Below are 23,520 nucleotides of genomic sequence, written 5' to 3' on the forward strand. Positions count from 1 at the left end.
ATGAATAGTAAATAGGTATACCACTTAGTTTTGAATTATTAAGAAATTACTATTATGCTAATATAATGATGTAGGCAATAAATAATAATATAATAATATAAAAACGAATGTATTAACGCCAACATAATTAATTTCGTGCGTATATTAAACGGAAGTTAAAGAGTTGTAGGAGATGCCTTATGACGGGATTTTTTTCTCATAATATTTTCTGATAAATGCCTAACATTATTTAATATTAAGAACGCAAATACGCTATTCATTACTTAATTTACTGCTTAACATTTCAAAATAATTTATAAATTATAAAGATAAAGACTTAATATACGATACCTTAATATCCTAATGATAACATTATGTTTGCTAGGTACTCTTAAACAAGTTAAGCCTGATAAAATAACTGTACCAATGTACCTTATTGTGAACAAAAAATATAAATTGTTATTCATTTGACAAAATTCACATTAATAATACATAATAAAACACATTTTTTACCTATGTAATTTTTCGTAACAAGAACGATTTGAAATCGAACAAGTATGAAATGTCAATTCAATAATATAAATAGAAAATTGAACCTAATTTCAATACCTACTACGAACAATCTGCCCTCAGCAGCCCAGTCTGTCTTCAACGGCACACTCCGTTCAAAGCCTTAACTTCGTTGGAAATATAAATCTACTCATTTCGTGTGAAAAAGGACATACCAGTTTAATTTATAGAAACTAATTCACAATGCACATACATGTATACTTTCATATAAAACACACATCTACATTTTATTATTATTGAACTGAACAATTGATTTTGAATAAACATTAATTTTTATATGATTTTATAACACTAATAACTATGAGGTCTAAACGGATTGTCAGGGTCGAACAGTTTAGGATCATGGCTAAATTCTGGATTCCTGAAATAAAAAGGCATCAAACCTGAAACAAAAATAATAAGCTGTCAAAATCACGTTAAAAAATAGGTAAAGTTGATATGATGTCTTTTCTCAAATCAAAGGTAAAATTTTGTGCATAAATTATATAACTAATTGTGTGAATAATTTATCAGGAGCCATACGGAACAAGTATGTTAGCAGGAAGCTAATGATAGTTCACCAACATGTCTTGACATCGGTTAAAAATTGGAAATAAAGAATGAACCTATGCCAAACACGAGTAGGTAAGTACCTATAACGCGTTGTAAGTACAATAACGATTATTACATTCGTCTCGTCTTCTATACGACCGGAAATTGGGCGTAAATGTGTAATAGTGTTAAAACTGCACGAGGGAAATAAAACAACAAAAATAAATAACACGTGTACCTATAATTATTTACAACGAAACGAACGCGTGGAATAACACAGATGATGCAGAATCCATAAAGTAGGTAAATAGATACTAACCCGCTTCCCTGGATTTTTTAATTTCTTTTTCAACGTGCTCCTGTTTGTGCCGGCAAAGACCTGTAATGTGTCTACCGTAAATGCGACCAGTAAAACGGGATATAAACTGCGATAACATCCTGGTGTTCTTGTAGTCCGGGATAATGTTCATTTTGCAGAGGATGCACGACCGTTTTTCCTTTTCGTAGGGGTTCGGTATGTTAACCAAATGCTTGAAAACACACAATATAACGAAATTATAGCAATACACAGCGAATAGAACAGAACATTATGGTACTATATGCGTGTAATGAAAATAAAAATCAATTCTAACGAGTGCAGCGCAAAAGTATATAATATTATATAGGTACCTTATTGTAGACGATAATTAATATGGTCTATAATATGAGCACTATAAGTACCTACCTTGCTTTTAAACGCCGACACGTCTGCATCTACTGCTTCCGGCTTTTTTTGGCCAATGGTTTTTTGCAAATTGGTCCATGGGTTAAATCTGTTTGTTCGGAACCTACCCATATACCTCGCGTTTACGCCAATACTTATTCCTGAACAAATAGACGTACAGTGACAATATTATCTATTGATTAACAATAAAATGTTAAAATCACAAGACAGGTGATGTTTAAAATAAGGATAAAATGAACTATGACAAATTATAAAACAATAATATTATACAATTATATTTTTGACAAATGCACAGCATACCATGATATAAAAAATACCTTAACAATAGGTTAAAAAAAAAAATGTATCATTATTTAATAAGTTTGGCATGCATAACATAATCGTAAGTAGGTACCTACATGACTATAAGAAAAGATTGAAGTATCTATTTCAAACAATCTATGGTAAAAACTTATAAATAAACATAACAATAATATTGTATTTCGTAAGTATTAAGTTATATAAGTAAAATTTAGACGAGAATTGTTTTTTTTTTAATTTAGATAAAATATAACAACATTTTAAGAATTATTATGTTTTCTATCTACTATTATTTATATTCTTTTAAGAAATAAGTTATCTACAGAATAAAATAAAAACAAAGGAGTAATAAAAAATTAAAATATCAATATACAACTTTGAATGAATTAAAGACATTTTTTAGCAAATTAAATTAAAATGCCTCTAGAATAATAATGTAGGTAGGTATTTAAAAATATAAGAGTAAACACAAATATGCAAATTAGTGACATAAAACCATTACTATATCTAGGCAGTTGTTACAAAATATAACACTATTAATAACAGTAATTGTAAAATTTTTGTTTTGGTACCTTAGGATATGTGCACGGAATAACCTAATTACTTTTAAATTATGCTTAGATAGATGGCAGTAGTACCCAAGTGTGTATTGTATACAGCTCATACGCTTAAATAATTATGTAGGTAGCTTTAATATTTTATAATATTATAACATGTTTCCGAATTTTCAATTTTAATACATTTCAAAGTATTTTTAATTTTATAAATAAATTATTGTTTATCATCCTATAGATTGAATTTGGATACTTATAATCAAAAGAAATAAAATGTTATTTCTAAAGCATTTTACTTCAAAAAATATATTATAAACCAGCTTACTTTATTTACTCTTGACTATTATTATGATAATGTTAAGTGACCGATCCAGTAATGTTTTAATATCTATTGTTCTTTCATGTGTTAGAGAAAACACTCGTTGTTTCATGTTGTTTAAAAAATATTGTTAAGTCATTTTTCGAAACAAACATCATTTTTATCATTTTAGAAATTGGAGGAAATACATTTTCAAATGTATTCTCAATATCAAAATGGAGTTTTCATAAATGTGTAAGGTATACAGTAGCGGTGTGAATAACTATTTTATGAAGTGGCCGCCTCATGAAAAATTGGGAATTGATATCCCAATAACTCTTGCAGTCTTCAAAACCTAGACAGTTACACTAGCTTATAATTTATACAGTGACATATGGCCTGCATTTAAAATGAGTGAAAAGTAAAGTATAAAGTGTGAAAAAATTGGTGGGTGGCCAGGTGCGTACTTATTTAAGGTCGTTCCTTCATAGGAAAAAAAAGTTTACACCGCCACTGTAGGTATAAAATTTAATATTTGATTTTTTTTTCAGTAAAATTAGAAAATTAGACTACTATTAAATCCTTAGACAATATTGTATACACATAAAGAAAATTTAAATACATTTTCATACATAACAAGATAAATAAAAAAAACTGTTAATTTTTATTTATTTAAACAAACAGTAGGAAACAGTGATGTAATAATTTTAGTTTGCATTAATGGATTGAAGGTTGAATACTTGGATTTATTTCTAGACTTGAGTTGGGAAAGCAACCAAAACAATGTTTCTAGTTGAATCTTATAAACACAATTTCAATACAGAAAAAGAATAAAGTTATCAGATGAAAAATGAATATAGGTAATTTATAAAATTATTGACACCTACATAATATTAAGAAATGACATATTTTTAATTGAAACTTAAAAATATAGTTTTCATTTAAATACAACAACAATTTTTTATCTACAAAAATAAGCAATGTTCATTTATTTTAAAACTAATTTTTTTTTTTTTTACAATAAATCGTTATCTAAAAGTACTTTTCCAAATACTCCTGTACGAAATGCATTTAGAAAATTTCTTGCCATTCCTTGCATGTCAGGTCGATAAATATACGATCCATCAAAATTTAAATACTTGATACTAGACTTGCGATGAATTGCAGCTTTTGCTAGCACTATTCGTATATCATCAGTAGGTTCATCACAATTTAAGTATGAAACATAATCAAAATAGTTATTCTTATTAAACCAATACAACAAGTAGTCTGCAATTATCTCTTCTCCAACAAGATGATCTTGTAAAGTCGCACACAACGCAAGTTTTAATCCAGTCTCAACATTTTTAATTGTTGGAGAAACTACTCCTGGAGTATCAAGAACATAAACTAATGGGTCATGGCTCACTTTAATTTGATGTTGAACTGCTCTAGTAATACCCGCAACTGCCCCAACAGGAGCAGCACTTTTTTTGCCAAGAATAGTGTTTCTAATAGAATTAATCAAAGACGATTTTCCCACATTAGGCACACCAATAACCATTATTCGAAAATCAATACTTTCTGAACGGTTATATCTATTCGATCCTTTTATGAGATTTAATGCAGTGGGCATAATTTTTTTTACACCTGGACATAATGAATTTTTACAGTTTGTGTAAATGATTTTTGATATTTTCTGTTGACTCATAATTTTTTCTTCAACTTTCTGCTTATAATTTAAATCAGCTAAATCCATCTTGTTCAATACTAAAATGTGAGGTTTCAGTCCTGAAATAGAGTATTTAAAATCTGGATTGCGGCCAGAAAGTGGTATTCGGGCATCATGGACTTCAATGATACAGTCAACTGATTTCAATTTTTGCTGCATTTGTTTCATACCTTTCCCCATGTGGCCTGGGAACCATCGTAAAAGAGCTTTGTCAACAACTTTGAAACTCTGTCTGAACTTCGAAGTCATTTTTAAAAATGAATCCGGTTCTTTATATTCAAAAATTTTGAGAATATTTTAAGCTGGAAAAAAAATAATTGAACTTAACTTATCACAAGTCCCAGACCACAGCGAGGAGAAGCAACCATTATAACATAATATTATGTGAATACATGAATACAAGTAACCAGAGAAGTAACTTATAAATAAGAAAGAAAATAGGTAACTAAAATGAACAATAATTTAATAGCTAAAACAATTAAAGGAAAAATAAACACGTTTCAGTATTCTTTACACTTATAATGGTCAGTCAACTATCAAAATAATACAATAGGTATTCACTTACCTTTCAGTAGCTTGTGGCAAGTTCCAAACATTCTGACCGACGTTTAAAAAACTGTTCTGCGACACACAAAAAAATAAATGGAAAAAATTATGATCGTTTTAAAAGGTAAGTGACCTTCATTATAAAAGCATACATGATACATGTTTTACATATTTTTTGTTAATTTAAATACTTACAAGTACGAAATATTTCTTTCGTGTACAATGGCTGAAAACTAAGTAAAACTGTTAGGTTATTACAAAATATTTTTGTAAAACATCATTTCCATTTTGCGATTGACAAACAGTAGACAGTGGCATAGGTTAATGTGTATGGGTATTACTGTAATATAAATTGGAGTCTGGTCGTCTTCAGTAGTCTACATTAACATTAAATAATATAAATTATCAATGAGATGAACATTATCGTTATCGTGAATAATGTGTACCGCATAACGCATTGTCGTTATCAATCACGATTTTTAATTTTTTCGTCCATGACAGCAATTAATGGGCATGGCAGGGCGGGGCAGACGTCTTGCTGCACCCACTTGTGGCAGTTATCATTCGGTTTTTTGTTTACAAATTATAAGTTAACTACAAATTACAATAATAAATTGTCCAATCTACATTTGTCTTGTCTCTAGTACCAATCTCTATTACTCTGTATAAAATTTAACATTTATATCATTTATATGTAAGTACGACACTACTTCGGAGTGTGCCAGACGCCTCTACGCCACTACGCCAGTATTCGACCAGTAGATAGTGAGTATTGTCACTTGTTAGTGGTTGTCGTTTTATATTAATGATGGTCATGAAATTTATTCAAAAAATATACTTGAACTTTTCTTAAATTGTCGTAGCGTTCAATCAAGTATTTGATTTCATATAGGTGCTTTTCGATTGTCATGCATTAAATAGACGTGTCCACTACAATAACACATAATGAAGACATCCAACAATTTCGTGGTTTTTTTGACATTTTGTTTTGTTTTAGCAAACATCGCATTCGTCCATGGTAAGTATCAACACATTTTTAGTTAACATAGTGGTTCACCAGGCATGCGAGTCTCCATTTTCCTTTAATTATGTAATACCTAACTATTTTTTTTTCTTATATTTATTCAAATTAGGATTTTTAGAATTTTTAGATTGGCACCTTATTAGTTATATTCTGAAATACTTAGATGCCTCATAAGGAGTTTCCTATGATGAAATAAACTTAAGTGTTGATGTATCTTAATCTAAATTTAAATGAATAGTTATCGAGAGATGTACCTCTATGAAACTACTGAAAAAAAAATAAATAAATAAACAAAGATGGTTGGTATAAAAAATCTAAATATTAAAATGTACACTTTTACAAGTTGACTGCCATATGACCGCCAGCATTTGCACAAAATGTATTATACGCTAAGCATTTTTTTCTGTCATTCCAAATTTGTTATATGCTTATTACCTAAGTACTATTTATCTGAAAAAAAAAACATTTAAAAATATAAAAAAATAAACATCAAAACAATTGTTATAATTTCCATCCCAATTCCCACTATGCCACTGTGCTTTTTTAGTTCATTATTGTAGCGCGATAGAAAAATAATAATATAAAACCATATTAATTCATACCATCGATGCATTTGGCAGTCACAAATAACTAGCAAAACATAAACATTAAATTACCGTTTTCAACACTTTTGGCCACTTCTTACTATCATGCACTTAAAAATATCCAACAAATATTAAGATGCAAAAAAATGGAGGTGAACATGCTTGGAGAATCACTGTACCTATACAAGAAAATATTATAGTCTAATAGCAGCGATTCCTATCTAATAATGTTACTGTTTATTCTATAAATCATTTATAGGGTACATATCAGATCTACCAAACGATAAAACCAATCGTATCACTTGGTGCACTTTAAACATCCAAGAACAATCAAAATGTTTGAATTTGTCTGCAGCTGTCAATAGAGACAGACAGAGATTTAACCCTAGAGATTTCATGGAACTAGTTTGCAAACCGGTAAATATTTTATTTTAGACTAATTATAGGTAGCTACCAGTTTAGTGAAGTGTTTGAGTAAAAGGTCCAATTAAAATACATTATAGGTACTCAAACATAATATATTTAACATGTTTTTGAAAAAAGTTGAAACTCTAAATAATTGTTGTTTTTAATACAAAATAAAATATAATTATTTCAATTATATTTATTTATATGACTTGACTTTTAATATTATTGTGAGTTACTTTCTACATATTTTTTCTCTTGCTTAACAAAATTACTTATTTTTTAATAATCTATTTAAATTAACAACTAAGGTCTAATGTAGGATATACAATTACAGGATAGGTGAAATATAGAATATTATAACACTGGATAATTAACAAATTATTATAATAAATTATTTAGAAAAATTATATTTTAAATCAGGTAGACTTTCATAGCAAAAATCTAGGTTAGTTAAATTGCCTTGAGCATAAGATCTATTTTAACTTTATTTACCATAATTAATTCTATAGATTTCTATAAAAAATTTTAATTAAGAAAAAATGCAAACAAAATATCAGAAAGTTTGAATATTCTTGTAGGAGTAACCATTGTATATATAATGGAAAAAATTATAGTTCTAATGTCCATGTTTTGAAAGTGCTTAAACTAATATTCAATGACAAATTAATTTATAATGATTATTGATTATGAACACCCAATAGTCCATTTATTTTAAGATCATTTTATCAACATTATAGTCATTTAATTGCTTTTATTAGAAATAATCATGTTCAATAATCTTGTAATTGAGCTAAAATTATTTTATTTACAAATTAAATATATTTCCGTTAAACCAAATCCTTAAGAAGAAATGATTTATAGTATTTTGAGATGGTAAAATACAATTTTTACCACATCCTTTTAATTCCTAATAAATTTAAATATAATGTATGTGAGTTTATTTGGATATAAACGTAATAAAATTGTTTGATTACTAAATCTATTTAAAAATATATATAACATATATATTTACACTTTCATTAAAATAACTTAAAAACCAAATGTTCTCGTACAAACTTAATTTTATTATAAAAATATGATCGAGATTTTGTTTGAATTATTGGAATTGAATAATTTATAATTTTTTTGCGTTGACATACATTTAGTTGATACATAATGCAATACACTTACTAATTTATTTTATTGAAACACTTCAGGGACTCAATAAAGATGACTGTATGATGAAATTAGATACCAACGTAGCAGATATTTTGAGTTTAGATGCTGGAGAGGTATTTGTTGGTGGCCGATATAATAGTTTGATACCGCTAATGCAACAACTGTTTGAAGGTATTAATAAATACATAATTTATACTTATCACAAGTGCTTAGATATTTATTTACCTATTTAAATATTGTTATATTTTTTTGTCAGATGGCTCTACTGAATATTACTCTGTTGCTTTAATAAAAAAGGACACTTTAAAGGATGTGTATAATCTTGGAAATTTGAAGGACAAAAAAGCTTGTTTTGCTGGAGTTGGTACACAAGCTGGATGGAATGTACCAATAAATACTGCAAGTTTAACCCTTATTCAAAGTTGTTTGATATATATTCTTATAATATTAGAGTTTTTATTTTCAGCTTATTTCTAAAGGTTATATGAACATTTTTGACTGTAATAACCATGTAAAAACTGCAATAGAATTTTTTGGTCCCAGTTGTGCTGTGAATTCACTACTTGACAAGTACAACCCAATGGGTAATTAATTTTTGTATTCATTACTGACACAAATTATAGTTCTATATAAATATATATATATGTATAAAAAAAATGCATGTCATAAATTAATATTTTAAGAAGTCACTAAAAAATATGATGTGGTTATTGAAAAAAAGATTACATTAAATTGAATGCTAATATAATGTTTAGTAAAAAACCTACTGAATATTTTAGCATTTTAATTTTACCTTATACTCAAATATAAAAAGTGCTTATTTAATAACTTTAAACAAATTTTTTTCAGGTGATAATTCTGACCGTTTATGCATTCTCTGCGCTAGCAAAATTTCTGGTCAAAAATGTACATCAAACGATCCATATGCTGGTGATGAAGGAGCATTCAGATGTTTAATTGAGTCTGGTGATATCGCATTTCTACGACATACAACTGTGTTAGAAATGTTAAATGATCCATCATTATTCAGTAAGATATAGAATATAACTGATCATTTTATATACAGCGTGTAACAGAAAATATGACATTCTGTCACATCTTTTATATGTTTTTATGTTTCATTTGTCATATCTTTCTGTTTTTACCAATTATATAATTCAGGTAAAACCAGAGAAGATGATTTGGAACTATTGTGTGTTGATGGTTCAAGACGTCCAGTTAGTGAATTTAAAAACTGCAATTGGGGACCAGTACCTACTGATGCTATTATGACTACATCTGCTAAATCTTCTTCTGCTCGTATTTCATACCAAAGATGGCTGCAGGTATTTTGTACTATAAAATAATTAGCATGATATTAATTTCAACCATTGAAAAAAAAAATTAATTGAACAGCAAGAAAGTTAAATACAAAAATATGATATTTCTTAACCTCATTTAATTCCTTCGTACTTGAAGAAATATCCATAAATATAACTTAAATTTAGCTTTTTATTAATTTATACTTAGTTACGTAATACAAATATTATTTATAGATTTCAACATTATTTTAATTTTATTTCTTTAGAAAGTAATTGAATTATATGGAAAACCAAAATCTGCACAACAACAATTCACATCTACTACTCCTGACATCAACTGGGCAGGAGGATTCAATCAACCTCAAACTCAAATCAATAACAATATTGCCAAAAGTTTTAATTTATTTGATTCTTCTGTGTACGAGAATCACCACAATCTTTTGTTACAGGTAATTTAAAATTATCAAAGAAATAAAAAAAAAATGAAACTTGAAATATAAGCACACAAATAAATAAAACTCATAAAATTATTTTAAAAGCCACAAAAATAAAAATTAGACTATTTTGTTTTATTCTTAATATTAAGCATATTTTTTAAGCAGCTAAAATAAATATAACACATTAAAAATCTTAAGTTATACAATTTGTACAAAATAATATACTATTTTATGGAATTATATTTAATTTTATCTCAATATAAATAAACATTAAACATAACTTTATTTAAGGTTAGTTTGATATTTTATAAAAGGCTAAAAATATAAAATTATTGATGTGTGCCGTTGAGAAAACCATTGCACTGCTTTCTTAAAATCCATTACATTAACAATTTTTAGACAAGAACTCACTGCGTTAAACAGTGATGTAGCTGAACACTAAGTTATCAATTCATATAACTTTTTTAAGAAAATTGAATATTTTCACTTATTAACAATAATTATAAATATTAATAAAAAATATTGTTTTATATATTTTTATCTATCCATAAAGATACTATTTTATTGTTTTAGGACTCAACAAGAGGTTTACGGCCCTTAGAAGAAGCGCACCAAACATATACAAGCTATTTAGGAAATGCCATGGACATTATACTCGGAGTACGTTATTGCCCTGTTGCAAAAATGACACTTTGTGTAACGTCTGAGCCAGAAATGGAGAAATGTATTAAAATGAAGGTACATGGTATATTTAATATATATTTATTCATTTATTTACAAGTTTGTTATTAATTTTCTGTTAGTTGGCGTTAAAAGTTCAACTTTTGGTTCCTGAATTGCAATGTTTTCGAGGTTACAGTCAAGTGCATTGTATGCAAGCTATTAGAAATGGGTATGTTAAAATTAAATGTTAATCATTTTATGCATTGTCCAAACAAATATGTAGAATTTATGTTTTGTTGTGTTAACAGAAATGCAGATGTTGCAGTGATGGATGCTGGTGATATTTATACCGCTGGACTGCATTATGATGAAATACCATTTATCACTGAAATGTATGATCTACCTGAACCAGAGTATTATGTTGTGGCTGTGGCGAAAGAAGAGGATCCTAGTACTGAAATAACATTTTTAAAAGGTTAATTATAAAAAACTTACTAAAAAAATCTCAAAAATCTTATATTTTTATATGGTGTTAACGATTTTAGGAAAAATGACATGTCACCCGGGTTTATATTCTGGTGGTGGATGGATAATACCAATGGCATTTTTATTGAGTAACGGGTGGATACGAAGTTATGGATGTGACTCAATACAAGCTGCCTCTGAATACTTTAGTAAATCTTGTGTACCCGGTGCATTAAGTAATGAATATAATCCAGGCTTACCTTATGATAACCTTTGCCATCTATGTAGAGGTTCTAGTTATCGGTACTGCAAACGCGATGCCACTGAAGACTTTTATGGCTACACAGGTAAAGTAACTTAATTAATAAAAATGATTATTATTTATTAAATATAAATTATATTTTTCCCCAAACAGGAGCCTTAAGGTGTTTGGTTGAAGGTGGTGGAAATGTAGCTTTTGTTAAACATACCACAGTCTATGAGAATGTTGATGGAAAACGCAAAGAGTGGTGGGCAAGAAATACTTTAACTTACGATTTTGAACTTCTGTGTCCTGATGGTAAGTTTCCATATACTAAAATAGAGATAGAAAATCTAGTCTTAGTAGTCTATAAGATTGCAGGATTTTGCTATGCGTAAAATTTATATTTTTTTTAAATTTAAAAAAATTTCTGATTTCAATTATATTTGATCATTGCTTGTAAGGAACTTGTATTGGACGTTTACTGCGATGTTAGTGTAACGATCCGAGTGTTAGTAAGATCATATGTCGATGAGATGATTGCATCATTCACATTGTGTAAAAAGTGATTTCCCTCTTTTAAGATAGAATATATAACCAACAAAACATTTAACTGTAAAATATTATATTACTCATAGTACAATATTATATGGTACTCTCGTGGATTTATATTTCTTTGGACTATTTTAACAGGTGTGTTTATTATTTTTCTGTTTTTTCACTACTAATTTTTTTGAATTTCTTTATTTTATTCTATATAAATTTATAATTATTTATAAATGTGTCTTACATTATAATTAAATATGTCAACTTACAACAGGGTCATCGGCAGTTAAAAAAAAATTGATGTCTAAAAGCCTTTTTTTTATAGTTTTGTTTTACAAATTATTCAGGACACAGATAAATAATAATAATAAAAAATCAACAATAAAATAAAATATTTTTGGACAGTTAGTTTATTTTTTTGTGCCAGCTATTGCCAACCCCTGTCTTACATCATGAATTTTTTTTGATCTTTCAAACATACATTTTAAGTATGTATTTATTAGTTTTGTACACAAAATGCCTTTAAGGTTCAAACCTTGATTAATAATATAATAATATAATCAGTATCTGATGGAAAAGAAACTTATAATATTAGGTAATTGTTCGAATTTATAGTTACTTATTTCTTTATTTTAATACCTACTTTAGTTATCCTAAATAATTACACATTATGCATTTTGTTAAAATACATTAATTCAATACTATAATATTGGTATTTCAGAATGTATTTTTATGCAATTACTTATACCAGAAGTGGCCAAATTGTGGCTCTCGTCTTATTAAAATAGTAAATACCAATATTTATTTATTAGCGATAAAAAACAGTAACATGTATTTTAAATACATTTTGGCTCTTGATATCAATGTATTTATCTATGAGGCTTGTGGATGTATTCATGTTGGCCACCCCTGACCTATACTTTTAAATATATTTAGTATAAAAATCAAGTTGTTATCTTTTCTATTCATTTTTGGCTTTAATACTAATTAAAATTTGTATTAAGTGTACTTTATGTATGATCAAAGATATTTAAGTTTTGTCATAGTCACATAAATCTCGATAACTGTTACAATATTAATTATTCCAAAAATTAAAATGAAACGTGAATTATAAATGTGTTATTACGATCTTGAACTACTATAAAACCGTCATTAAAAGTTCAATATATATTGAATACTCACATTTTCTGCTTAGAGATTTAAATAAATATGTTCAAAACAATTTAACGTAGATATTTAATATGAATACAATTTTAATAAACCTCAATTATTTAAACATAAACATAAAAGACTATCCATTTCTCTATCTAATTTGACCTTGTATGTAATTAACATTTTAGTTTGACAAAATGTCTCAATAGAATATAATTGTTTGCACTTACTTCTCAGTGTCAATTTTATTAAATATCTATATCAGAAATTTAAGAACGACCAAATAGTCAATGGCTTTTAACCTAAAATGATGAGGAGTAATCACTGACCCAAATCTGGAAATCTGAAATGGTGGGGGACTAAATTTTTTTAGAATATTATGTAATATTTATATTATAGATAATATATTTTTCAAAATCAATTTGGGAATAACAAAAATCGTGCTGATGCTTCTATTTTTTGAATTATTATTTTTATATAGTAATTGTTTTATAAATAATTTCATATTAGCAGCAGATGTTACCAATATAAAATTAAATAATATAACTGTGCTATAAATTAAAAAATAATGTACAATATAACATTTTTTATTTTACCTAGGTACAAGGTCACCGATTGATGATTACAAGAAGTGTAGCTTGGGTAAAGTTAAAGCTAACGCTGTTATAACTCGTGGAGGAGTAGCTTATAATCATACCGAAGTAATGGCATTCACTAATCTGTTTATGGCTGCCCAGCAGTTATATGGCAGAAAAACTATTGACGAGTTTACGTGAGTTGTTGCGCTAATCTTTATCTTTGACCTGCTGTAAAATTATAAATTTGTTTTAATTCCAGTTTCAGCATGTTCACGTCACCAGAACCATACAGTGATTTGATCTTCCAGGATGCTACTCAGCAGCTTGCACCCATTGATAGTTCATTAAGACATTACTCCGAGTGGTTAGGACCAAATTTCATGCGAGCACGACGTCTTGTTGACTGTCGCGCATCTGGTACTATATCATTACCATTTGGAATTATAACTATGTTATTATCTGTAATTTGTACTCACGCATGGTTATAGACTTGTGTTCAATCAGTTTATAAATAGTGCATAACAATAATAAGGGCATCATTTATTGTTTAGATTACTCATCATATTGTGATCATTTTTAGAATCTCAAATCATGTAATGCTGTGTATTTTTTGTTGCCTGCACTTGATAATTGTAAAATTAAAAATATCCGTCCATTTATTATTAATTTTAGTTTTAAGATTTTATTGATAATAAGACATTAATGATGAGATTCTTAACCTAAACTATCTCTCCATAAGTTAAAATTAATTTAACAATGTACCATAGTAATTTATAATTGTTATATTATCTGGAATTTACACAAATACGTGGTTATAGACTGTTTTCTGTTCAATCACTTTATAAAAATGCATTAGAGTATTATGTACAATATTTTTAATTGTTTGTCATAATATTGTAATCATTGACAGAATCTCAATCATAATAAGCTATGTATTATTTATTGTCAGCTATTGATAATTGTCAAATTCAAATCAACCGTCCATTTATTAATTTTAAGATTTTACTGATTAGACATCAAGAATAAAATACTTTACTTTAATATTGTGTTTTTTACAAGATTAGATAAATTTAACAGTGTATCAAAAAAAAAAAAATTGAATTTTATATGACCTTTTTTTGTAGAATTTATTTTGTTTAATTATTTTAAGACTAATATTGTTGAATAATCCGTCCATCTTTGTTTAGATTAAAATGGTAGAAGATCAAATCAATACTTTTTTATATAATATTATTGTCTTAGTTATTTTTGTATGTATTTTGTTGTATTGTATGTATTTTTCATGCAAATGATTTTATAATACAGTAAAACCTCACCAAGACGGATCGCTTAATTTTTCCATCTTAATGGAGTTTCCAACTTGACAGGGGACTCACAATCATAATGTATTTTATTTTAAGGAAATTGTTTGTATTGTGAAGGTCTTACAGAAATTTTATCTAACCCAAGTTTTACTGTACTACCTTTATGTAGTTAATGTTTAAAATATATACTCTTTGTGCCTTAGTTACATGTTTACACTTCACAATTTTATCTACATGTTATTCAGAGTGATATAAAGTATAATGTATACCTAAATTTTAATCTTAACATTGATGATATATTTTTTATGTGTTATTTAAACTTAAATTTAAAGTGCCTTAAATAAATTAATTTTACTGTCAAAAATTGTTTTTTTTTTCTTAATAACTCGGAAACTACTCATTAGAACTGGCCTTTTTAATCACCAAGTGCATAATTAACACAATAATTAAAAAATATATTTTTAATTATTCACAAGGATAAACGTTTGTGTAAAACTAATAATTTTGAGATATATTAAAATTAATTAGCAACATTTTATTAATATTATTATTTTTTACAACATACTGTGGTTATCAATCAGTATGTCCTAAGAAAGCAAGGCTTGAAACAGTTAAAAAACCAAAACCGATTACTATCAAAAACAAAACAGGAATAATTGGAAAAAAAATTTGGAAAATTATTAGGTAAGAATACACAAAAGGAATACAGTTGGTATGTAATTTCAAAAAATTAAAATGTAAACTCAAAATAAGGAAAACATAATCATGATTTAATGATTACTTATGGTGCTCATGGTTATAAAGGTTAAAAAATTGTATACACAAAAATATGCTAGAGGTAAATAATTTTTAAAAAAATTTGGAAGGGGGGATTGGAGCCCGCGCCCCGCAGTCAAGTCTTTTTCAAGTAGCCAAGAAAAAAAATTTGGAAAAACTAGAATAAAATAATACAAAATGAAGATTTTAGTATGCAATATCAAGAATAGTGAATAAATTAAATTATTTAATGTAATAAAATCAAGATTTTATGATTAATTGTAGGGCACATGGTGATTAAGGTAAAAAAATTGTGTACACAAAAATAAGTTAGAGTTGAAATATGAAAAAAAAATTTGGAAGGGGGGGGGGGGTTATAGCCCGCAGTCAAGTGCTTTTCAAATAGTCAAAAAAATTGGAAAAACTAAAAGGTAATAATACAAAATGAAGATTATAGTACCTATTCATCGATCACCCGCAGGCAAGTCTTTTTCAAGTAGCCAAAAAAAAAATTTGGAAAATTAATATTTAAAAATATATACTGGAGTCTGCAGTATATAATCTCAGGAAATTGAATGAATTAAACTATTTACAACTCTAAAATCATGATTTAATGATTACTTATAGTGCTCATGGTTATGAAGGTTAAAAAATTGTGTACACATAAATATGGTTAATATAATAATTTTAAAAAAAAAAATGGGAAGGGACTGGAGCCCGCAGGCAAGTCTTTTTTAAGGAGCCAAAAAAAATAATATGGAAAAATTAATATTTTAAAATACACACTGGAGACTGCAGTATGTAATCTCAAGAAAATTAAGAAATTAAATTATTTAATGAAATAAAATCATGATTTTATGATTACTTGTATGGCACATGGTGGTTAATGTTAAATAATTGTGTACACAAAAATAAGTGAGAGTTAAAATATGAAGAAAAAAATGGAAGGGGGGGGGGGGGTTTGAGCCCGCAGTCAAGTGCTTTTCAAATAGTCAAAAAAATTGGAAAAACTAAAAGGTAATAATACAAAATGAAGATTATAGTACCTATTCATCGAATTACATGAATATAGTGAATAAATTTAATTATTTAAAGAAATAAAATCGTGATTTTATAATTACTTGTAGGGCACATGGTGGTTAATGTTTAAATTGTTGTACAAAATAATAAACTAGAGTTGAATTATTCAAAAAATCATACAGGTATAACACTAATATGGCTTTAAAACCATGTTAAAAATTAAGAAAATATTAATTATATGGCTTAAATTATATTAAGAATTAAGTATACATTTTTGATCATAAAATCTAAAATTAAAATATGTATTATTTATTAATGTAATGGTAAGGTTTACAATGATACCTATCATTGCATTCAAATTTAATCCCATCCATTACAGTAACCTACTGTACAGCAGAGCGACATCCATGACTTACCCGCTTTTTGTTTATTTATTTTATTTAAAATAATTCTAATAAAAAGAACTTAGTAGCTAAACTGTGCAATTTTTTACAAGCTATATTACTATTATATTATTTTAGAAGATTTATAATTGGAAACCACACATTCAAACTGATCAAATGAAAGTACACATTAAGCTAGTAGGTAGGTACCAATGGTAACTTAGTGTGATAAACTAACTAACTCTATAAGTAAATAATAGTTTTATCTTGATCTCATGTTTATATGAACTTTATTTTACAACAGATTGTATTTTGTTTACAGATTTAGAAAATGAAGATGTTGATAATAGTTTTAAAGACAATGACTAGAAAGAAGCTGCAGAATTATCAGAAACATCAACAAAAAGGTCTTAAACCTTAACTATAACATAGTTTTATAGTATTATATATATAGTATTATTTATAACTATAACAAATTATCATAATAAAGATTTTAGTACCTAACAACTTTAATAAAAACCCTATGGTTCAAATAGTTGTATGGAGAGATATTAAAATCATTAAAGTTACAATAGACTTCCATGACACATTGTTTTTACAACAACTTAAACAACTTACGGACAAGCAAATTTTCAAGAAACTATAGTTTAAAAAAAATAATAATTCAAAAATAAAATCATCAGACATGAATTTGAAACTTGCATTTACTGTAGAGTATGGAATCTTACAAAAAAAGATTTAATTTCATTGTGCAAAGCAAAACTTATTCAAGATACTTACCATCATTTTTATAGAAACTTAAAAGTATTTGAAATAAATAATACTAATATCAAATACTAATAGTAATAATAAAAAAAAGATGAAGATAGTGATTAACTTTATAACAAAATTATAAAAATTTTTATTTTTAAAGCCGTAGATAGTATTATATTATTTATCAAGGTCATGATAATTTTAATAAGTAACTTTTTTTTTTATATTATACTTCAAACAAGTATTTACCTATATTATTAACAAAATAATAAATTTAAATTATTCAAATTATTATATTATAATGTTATGGTCTTGTTTGTTCAATAACTTTTGATAATTTTATATATAGTTATTATCAGTTAAGAATAGGTATGAAAACAAACTTACATTAAATAGGTATCAACTATTTCGGGCATTGTTGGAGTCCGCGACGTGTATGCACTCCGACGCTCACACTGAAACGCATCAGATACTGCTTAATTAAAGTCTAAAAATAATGTGATTTATTAAAAAAAAATTATACGGAAAGCAAGATTTTTTTTGTTCATTGTTTTCCTATCTAATTGAAATATTAGAATCTTTAATCGACTGCGTCTTCCGCAACCGCTTTGACAATCGCCATATTATATTATAGGTATTAAATCAATTTGATAAATCCACAGATGTATATTACTCTACAACTTTTATATCAAAGATGCCCATGCATACATTTTTTTCACGGTAATAATGGAATGTGATAACTATTACCTATACCGAAATACTGGATAACTTTAAATTTATTAATATTAGGTATGTTTAAGCTATGTATTATTTTAATTATTTTTTTAAATACATTTATTTGATGGTGTTTAAATTTTAGAAGCACATGCGTATTTTTACTGAAATATATTTTTTTTTGGACTACTAAATAAAAATTTCGATTAAAATAAATATGATTACTGTTTTTTTCTATACATCAGTCGTCGATGATGATAGTTAAAGTAAATGACATTAATGGTTGTAGCGTGCCAAACTGAACCGTACAAACTAGTATACACAAGTTCATAAATAGCAGAAATCTACAATATTTCATGAGTAAACCTACAATTGATTTACTTAAGCATATCTATTTATTTATTTATTCATTTTTTTGTTTGGCAGGAAGTAATTGGAAAATTTTCTGTTTAGAATTAAATGTACGCTCAAATATAAATAATAATTGGCGAATTTTATATGGCTGAAGGGCCGGTGTACTGTTTAAAATACTCATTACAAAAATTATTATTTAGATTCTACGAGTGGGCGGCGTGGTACAAATAATAATTAATGAGTATAAAAGAACTCGACAACTGCCGAGCTGCTGTATTGACGTATAGTTGCTTCTTGTATTTTATATTTTTATTTTTAATGCATTGCGTGCAATGCGTGCTTCGGACGCTTCGGTATTCAAGAAGCTCGTCCGTTTCGAAATATTTATAATGATATATAAGAATTAGACCTTTCGTAACAAAAGAATATTAAAAAAACTTACAAAAATATTCATTCTTCTAGTGAAACTTCTGTTAATGTGTGATTACTAACGTTAAACTAATAAACTATCATCTTCGCCGCTCGGAAATGGATGTTGACAAATTAAATTATTCATTTACCCGAACAGAATATATTATTAAATTGGCTGCTGCCGCCTGCCACAGATTTATTCTTTGTAGGTGTATTTTATTACATAAATAATTATAATTATTTGTAGAGTCTTAGATTTTCTATAAATCTACCGCGTTCACCGATGACATAGCTATACCATGGTAATGGTATCTAATATTTTGTCGTATTTTCAGAAACTTCAAATGTTCAACCATTATAAGTTCTAACTGACATACTCGTAGTGTATTACAACTGCCAGTTATGAATGTCAATGTACTGCTACAGTATAAAAAAGAAAAAGCTTAAACATTTTGTCAAATAATATTAACCATAGGGACTTGAAACCTTTTCCCTCTACATCTGTGAATATTATAAAATATTTTACAAAATATATGGTTATACATATAGGTACATATGGTTTTTGTATAATTAAATATTAATTATTTAGTTTTTAATGTTTTTATCTTCTATACCTAAGTGACCTAGTAATTAAAATAATTAATTTTATAATAATGATTTTAAATGAATTAAACTATTCAGATAGGCATATATTATAGTCGCATATGTCATGGATATAATATACTTTAATTTATGATTTATAAATGGTGTATTTATATTTTAATTAAATGTCAGTGGCCAATTTGGATCCCACCAATGCCAAGTTTAATACACAAATGTATTATTATTACACATACTACATTAATGACTATTATATTAGTACCCATGAAATTGTCTGTACTTACTTAAACCAATATTTAAATAGTACCTATAAAACTGCATTCCATGATTCACGAACCCACTAATTAGGCATCCCCATTAAATATATACTATTTTTATTCATAATTGAAAATTCAAAATATTTTATACAGACTTAGTAGCCACAATTAGCTTTCAGAACCCCAACCCCAGTAATCATTTAGGATCTTATTAGAAAAACTTTTCTTTTTTTAGTTGATACTAGTAATTTAAATAATTAACAAATTACATTTTTGAATGTATAAAATCTGTTTACAATTACTATAATAATATGCCATTATGCCAAATTGTATATTTTATAGTTGAATATAAAATACATACGTAACACAAAATTACATTGTATTTAGTGTTTTATAAACATTTAAAAATAATAATTTAATTAACTGTTGTATGTGGCATGTGCCAATTAATAATAATAGATAAATATTACTTCTCTTAGCTAAATGTTTAAATTGCGTAATATTAGGCCAACAAAGCAAATGAGCTGAGGCAACACTTTGTAAAATAATATTTAAGGACGTAAGCACCACATTAGAGGGACAGGGCGGCTTTCGAGTGAGAGGCGAGATATTTTAGTAAGCGATTGATAGAGGCCTGTATATTTTTGTATGTTTGTTTTTCGTTTAATAAAGTTATTTCAAAATAGTATTAATTGTTCATCGATTATTTTGTGTACCATCAAGAGATAGATATACTACAGAACCATATTCAAATTCATACATAATAATATGTATTTTAATTTTAAACATCCACAATCAGATCAATTTTTTAAAACACTTTAAGTATCACATGTTTTATTTTTTCAGTAGGTGCCTATAGAAATTAATAAAACCTTGCTAATATAGTTTTTTTCAATGACACATTGAAACAATCTTATAATAACAAATGAACAGAACACAAAAAAGTAAGGATTTCTGCAACTGAATGCCACAAAATAGAAATTTTTAAAAATATGTCAGCTGAAAATCAACAAAAAATTTTTGATATTATTTCTAATGATGTGAAATTAATTGGTAAAGTAGAATTAAGTACAGCATAAGGTACACAAACTGAAAAGACAGCTATTGAAACATTGTGAAATGTTCAACAAAAAAATTAATAAAAGCAGCACTTATTATTCATTCTAAATACCCTTAATTATGTGCATCACCAGATTCATTGGTTCTATCTCAAAATGGAGAAATAAATAAAATTTTGGATATTAAATGCCCTATACATTGTGAAAACAAACCTATAATGGATAAAGACACAGGAAATCTAAACTTAAAATATTTGAAGTATGAAAATGTATAGAATATAAGCTATACATACTTATAATTAGGTATTATTAAAAACAGAATAATAATTTTTTCTTTTTTTATTATTGATTAATTAAGGTTAAGGTTGTAGAGTAAAAATTATTATATACAAGATAACATAAATTGTTTAAAAGGTGGGTGGGGGATGGGGGGGGGGGGGTATAACATGAAATAGTATGCTATTATATTGCACCCATAATTAATCACAACAAAATTTCAATTTTTATTATTGGAGGTTGTAAATTTGTCAGAACACAACACATATGAACAATCTCATCTATATGAGTTAGAAGCTCTATTTGTATTTTATTTAACACTCCATGAGTTCTTAACCTAGCAAAAGAATCTTTCTATACATGGATTCTGAATTCTGATACTAGCAATAGTGTATGTTTCAAGAATTTCTTGTTCTGTAATTTTATTTTCAGTCGGTTTTGATTCCTGGAAAGTCTTTATCTGCTAATACTTGATCCCCTGGTTCCAATTTGGATAAAAATTCAGAGTCATTGGTGATAAATGAGTCACTAGCTCTTCCTCCATAACATTTTGAAATAAACCAAACCACTCTACTGGGAGTGATTGCAGCAAAAAATTGTACAGTTTGTGCAGTAACAGCCTTTGTACCAATATTACATAATATACACTCTTTGTTCAATTGCAGGGGGCTGTTCAACCTTTATTTCGGTACAGTCTATAATACAGCGAGTACTAGGGTATAATTTTTTAAACCCTTCAGTTAGTTTCTTTAATTGTATTTTTAATGGGCCAAAAAATTAGATTTTTGTTATTATGCAGAATATTTCTTAACACTGGAAAAAAATTATATTAACAGAAGTACGGTGTATATTAAATTAAACACCAATTGCTGAAAATGTTAAGTTATGCTTTATTTTTATCATAATATTAATAGTCTATCATTTTTACTTGTAAAAAAATTGCATACTTGTGGTAGCATTGAACATAATAGGTCAAACACTTAATTAGTACCAGTCTAATCTTTGAGGGAATTTTTGTTTTTATTGAATTAAAATCTATGAAATCTATCACAAGATAAGCACAAATTTATACTATTTGAATCTGGGCCACAAGATTTATCAGGGGTAGTTGTAAGGATATTAAGAAAACCGCAAAAGACATTTGTGGAAGTTACTTGAATTCTAACATTTTGATTTTCAAATAAGCATTCAAAAGATAACTGAACAGATTCTACAGGTTAAAATGCAAACTGAGTACTCACAAGTAGATACAGTTTTACAAGAATTATTAGTTAACATGTCATCTAAATTACAATCAGATGTATCTTTCAAAGCAGAAGAAGTAGATCTAATTTTATGGCGCTTTATGACACATTGATACCTTGAGCAAGACTGCTCTGAATCAAATATTTTTCGCTTGTATACTTCTAGAAAAACTGTAGGCACATAAGAAGGGCTACGTGAATCATTTGACCGCTCATTCCCACAAAATTTGCACTGCATATTATTACATTGTGCACTTTTGAAGACCATGAACTTCAATTTACCCTGAAAAATGATATAAACCTATTATTTTACAAGTTAAAATTTTTCTAAAATCACCTTATAATACCTATAGTTAGGTATCTATTTTCATAGCTTGATTTCATAATATTAATTATGGGCATAGAAATTGGGTACCTACCTATACTTAGTTGATAGTGAATCACTATTATATTGTGACAATCAATAATATTAATTGGATTTGAGTTATTTAACAAAAAAATCATATTTTTAATAGGATTTTTGGTGTACACTGTACATATTTGCCAAATGATATAATATGTATGCATGTGATCTAGGTAGGTACTTATATTCTAGAATAATAGACAGGTGTATAAATGAC

The 23,520-nt window shown here is 27.1% G+C and overlaps 3 protein-coding genes and 1 pseudogene across 4 annotated transcripts; 1 reads left to right on the forward strand and 3 right to left on the reverse strand.

Moving 5' to 3' along the window:
• Positions 1-682: 682 nt before the first annotated feature.
• On the reverse strand, positions 683-5,548 carry mRpS18C (mitochondrial ribosomal protein S18C). Its single transcript, XM_015519278.2, has 5 exons — positions 5,409-5,548; positions 5,233-5,288; positions 1,805-1,944; positions 1,400-1,610; positions 683-932 (listed from the first exon to the last, which is right to left on the reverse strand). Exons 2-5 carry the CDS (start codon positions 5,261-5,263, stop codon positions 841-843), a joined length of 474 nt encoding a protein of 157 aa, XP_015374764.1. The 5' UTR covers positions 5,264-5,288; positions 5,409-5,548; the 3' UTR covers positions 683-840.
• On the reverse strand, positions 3,602-5,491 carry LOC107169511 (mitochondrial GTPase 1). Its single transcript, XM_015519266.2, has 3 exons — positions 5,409-5,491; positions 5,233-5,288; positions 3,602-4,969 (listed from the first exon to the last, which is right to left on the reverse strand). The coding sequence occupies exon 3, from the start codon at positions 4,914-4,916 to the stop codon at positions 3,972-3,974; it is 945 nt and encodes a 314-aa protein (XP_015374752.1). The 5' UTR covers positions 4,917-4,969; positions 5,233-5,288; positions 5,409-5,491; the 3' UTR covers positions 3,602-3,971.
• A 231-nt stretch (positions 5,549-5,779) lies between the features above and the next one.
• Tsf2 (transferrin 2) lies at positions 5,780-15,438 on the forward strand. Of its 2 annotated transcripts, none has more exons than XM_015519300.2 (16): positions 5,780-5,978; positions 6,077-6,231; positions 7,081-7,238; positions 8,426-8,558; positions 8,644-8,786; positions 8,854-8,971; positions 9,237-9,416; positions 9,549-9,712; positions 9,955-10,137; positions 10,699-10,863; positions 10,929-11,017; positions 11,097-11,263; positions 11,334-11,600; positions 11,669-11,812; positions 13,793-13,964; positions 14,030-15,438. In XM_015519300.2, the coding sequence occupies exons 2-16, from the start codon at positions 6,159-6,161 to the stop codon at positions 14,256-14,258; spliced, it is 2,385 nt and encodes a 794-aa protein (XP_015374786.1). In that variant the 5' UTR covers positions 5,780-5,978; positions 6,077-6,158; the 3' UTR covers positions 14,259-15,438. The 2 variants fall into 2 exon arrangements, with proteins under 2 accessions (XP_015374786.1, XP_015374777.1); XM_015519291.2 differs by having other exon boundaries at positions 6,106-6,231.
• Positions 15,439-21,863: 6,425 nt separating this feature from the next.
• On the reverse strand, positions 21,864-22,669 carry LOC149054862 (uncharacterized; annotated as a pseudogene).
• Positions 22,670-23,520: the final 851 nt, after the last annotated feature.

The sequence above is a fragment of the Diuraphis noxia genome, unplaced genomic scaffold, assembly GCF_037042655.1.
Source record: "Diuraphis noxia isolate RWA-SAM2 unplaced genomic scaffold, SU_Dnox_SAM2 contig0005, whole genome shotgun sequence".
Lineage (NCBI taxonomy): Eukaryota > Metazoa > Arthropoda > Insecta > Hemiptera > Aphididae > Diuraphis > Diuraphis noxia.

Excerpts from the sequence above, each read along its gene's own strand:
- LOC107169511 (XM_015519266.2), bottom strand. The coding sequence starts at position 4,916 with ATGACTTCGAAGTTCAGACAGAGTTTCAAAGTTGTTGACAAAGCTCTT.
- mRpS18C (XM_015519278.2), bottom strand. The coding sequence starts at position 5,263 with ATGTTTGGAACTTGCCACAAGCTACTGAAAG. Across the intron at positions 1,945-5,232 it reads TTGCCACAAGCTACTGAAAG|GAATAAGTATTGGCGTAAAC; the intron begins GTAAGTGAATAC and ends CTATTTGTTCAG. Across the intron at positions 933-1,399 it reads TAAAAAATCCAGGGAAGCGG|GTTTGATGCCTTTTTATTTC; the intron begins GTTAGTATCTAT and ends TTTTTGTTTCAG.
- Tsf2 (XM_015519300.2), top strand. The coding sequence starts at position 6,159 with ATGAAGACATCCAACAATTTCGTGGTTTTTTTGACATTTTGTTTTGTT. Across the intron at positions 8,559-8,643 it reads AATGCAACAACTGTTTGAAG|ATGGCTCTACTGAATATTAC; the intron begins GTATTAATAAAT and ends TTTTTTTGTCAG. Across the intron at positions 9,417-9,548 it reads AAATGATCCATCATTATTCA|GTAAAACCAGAGAAGATGAT; the intron begins GTAAGATATAGA and ends TATATAATTCAG.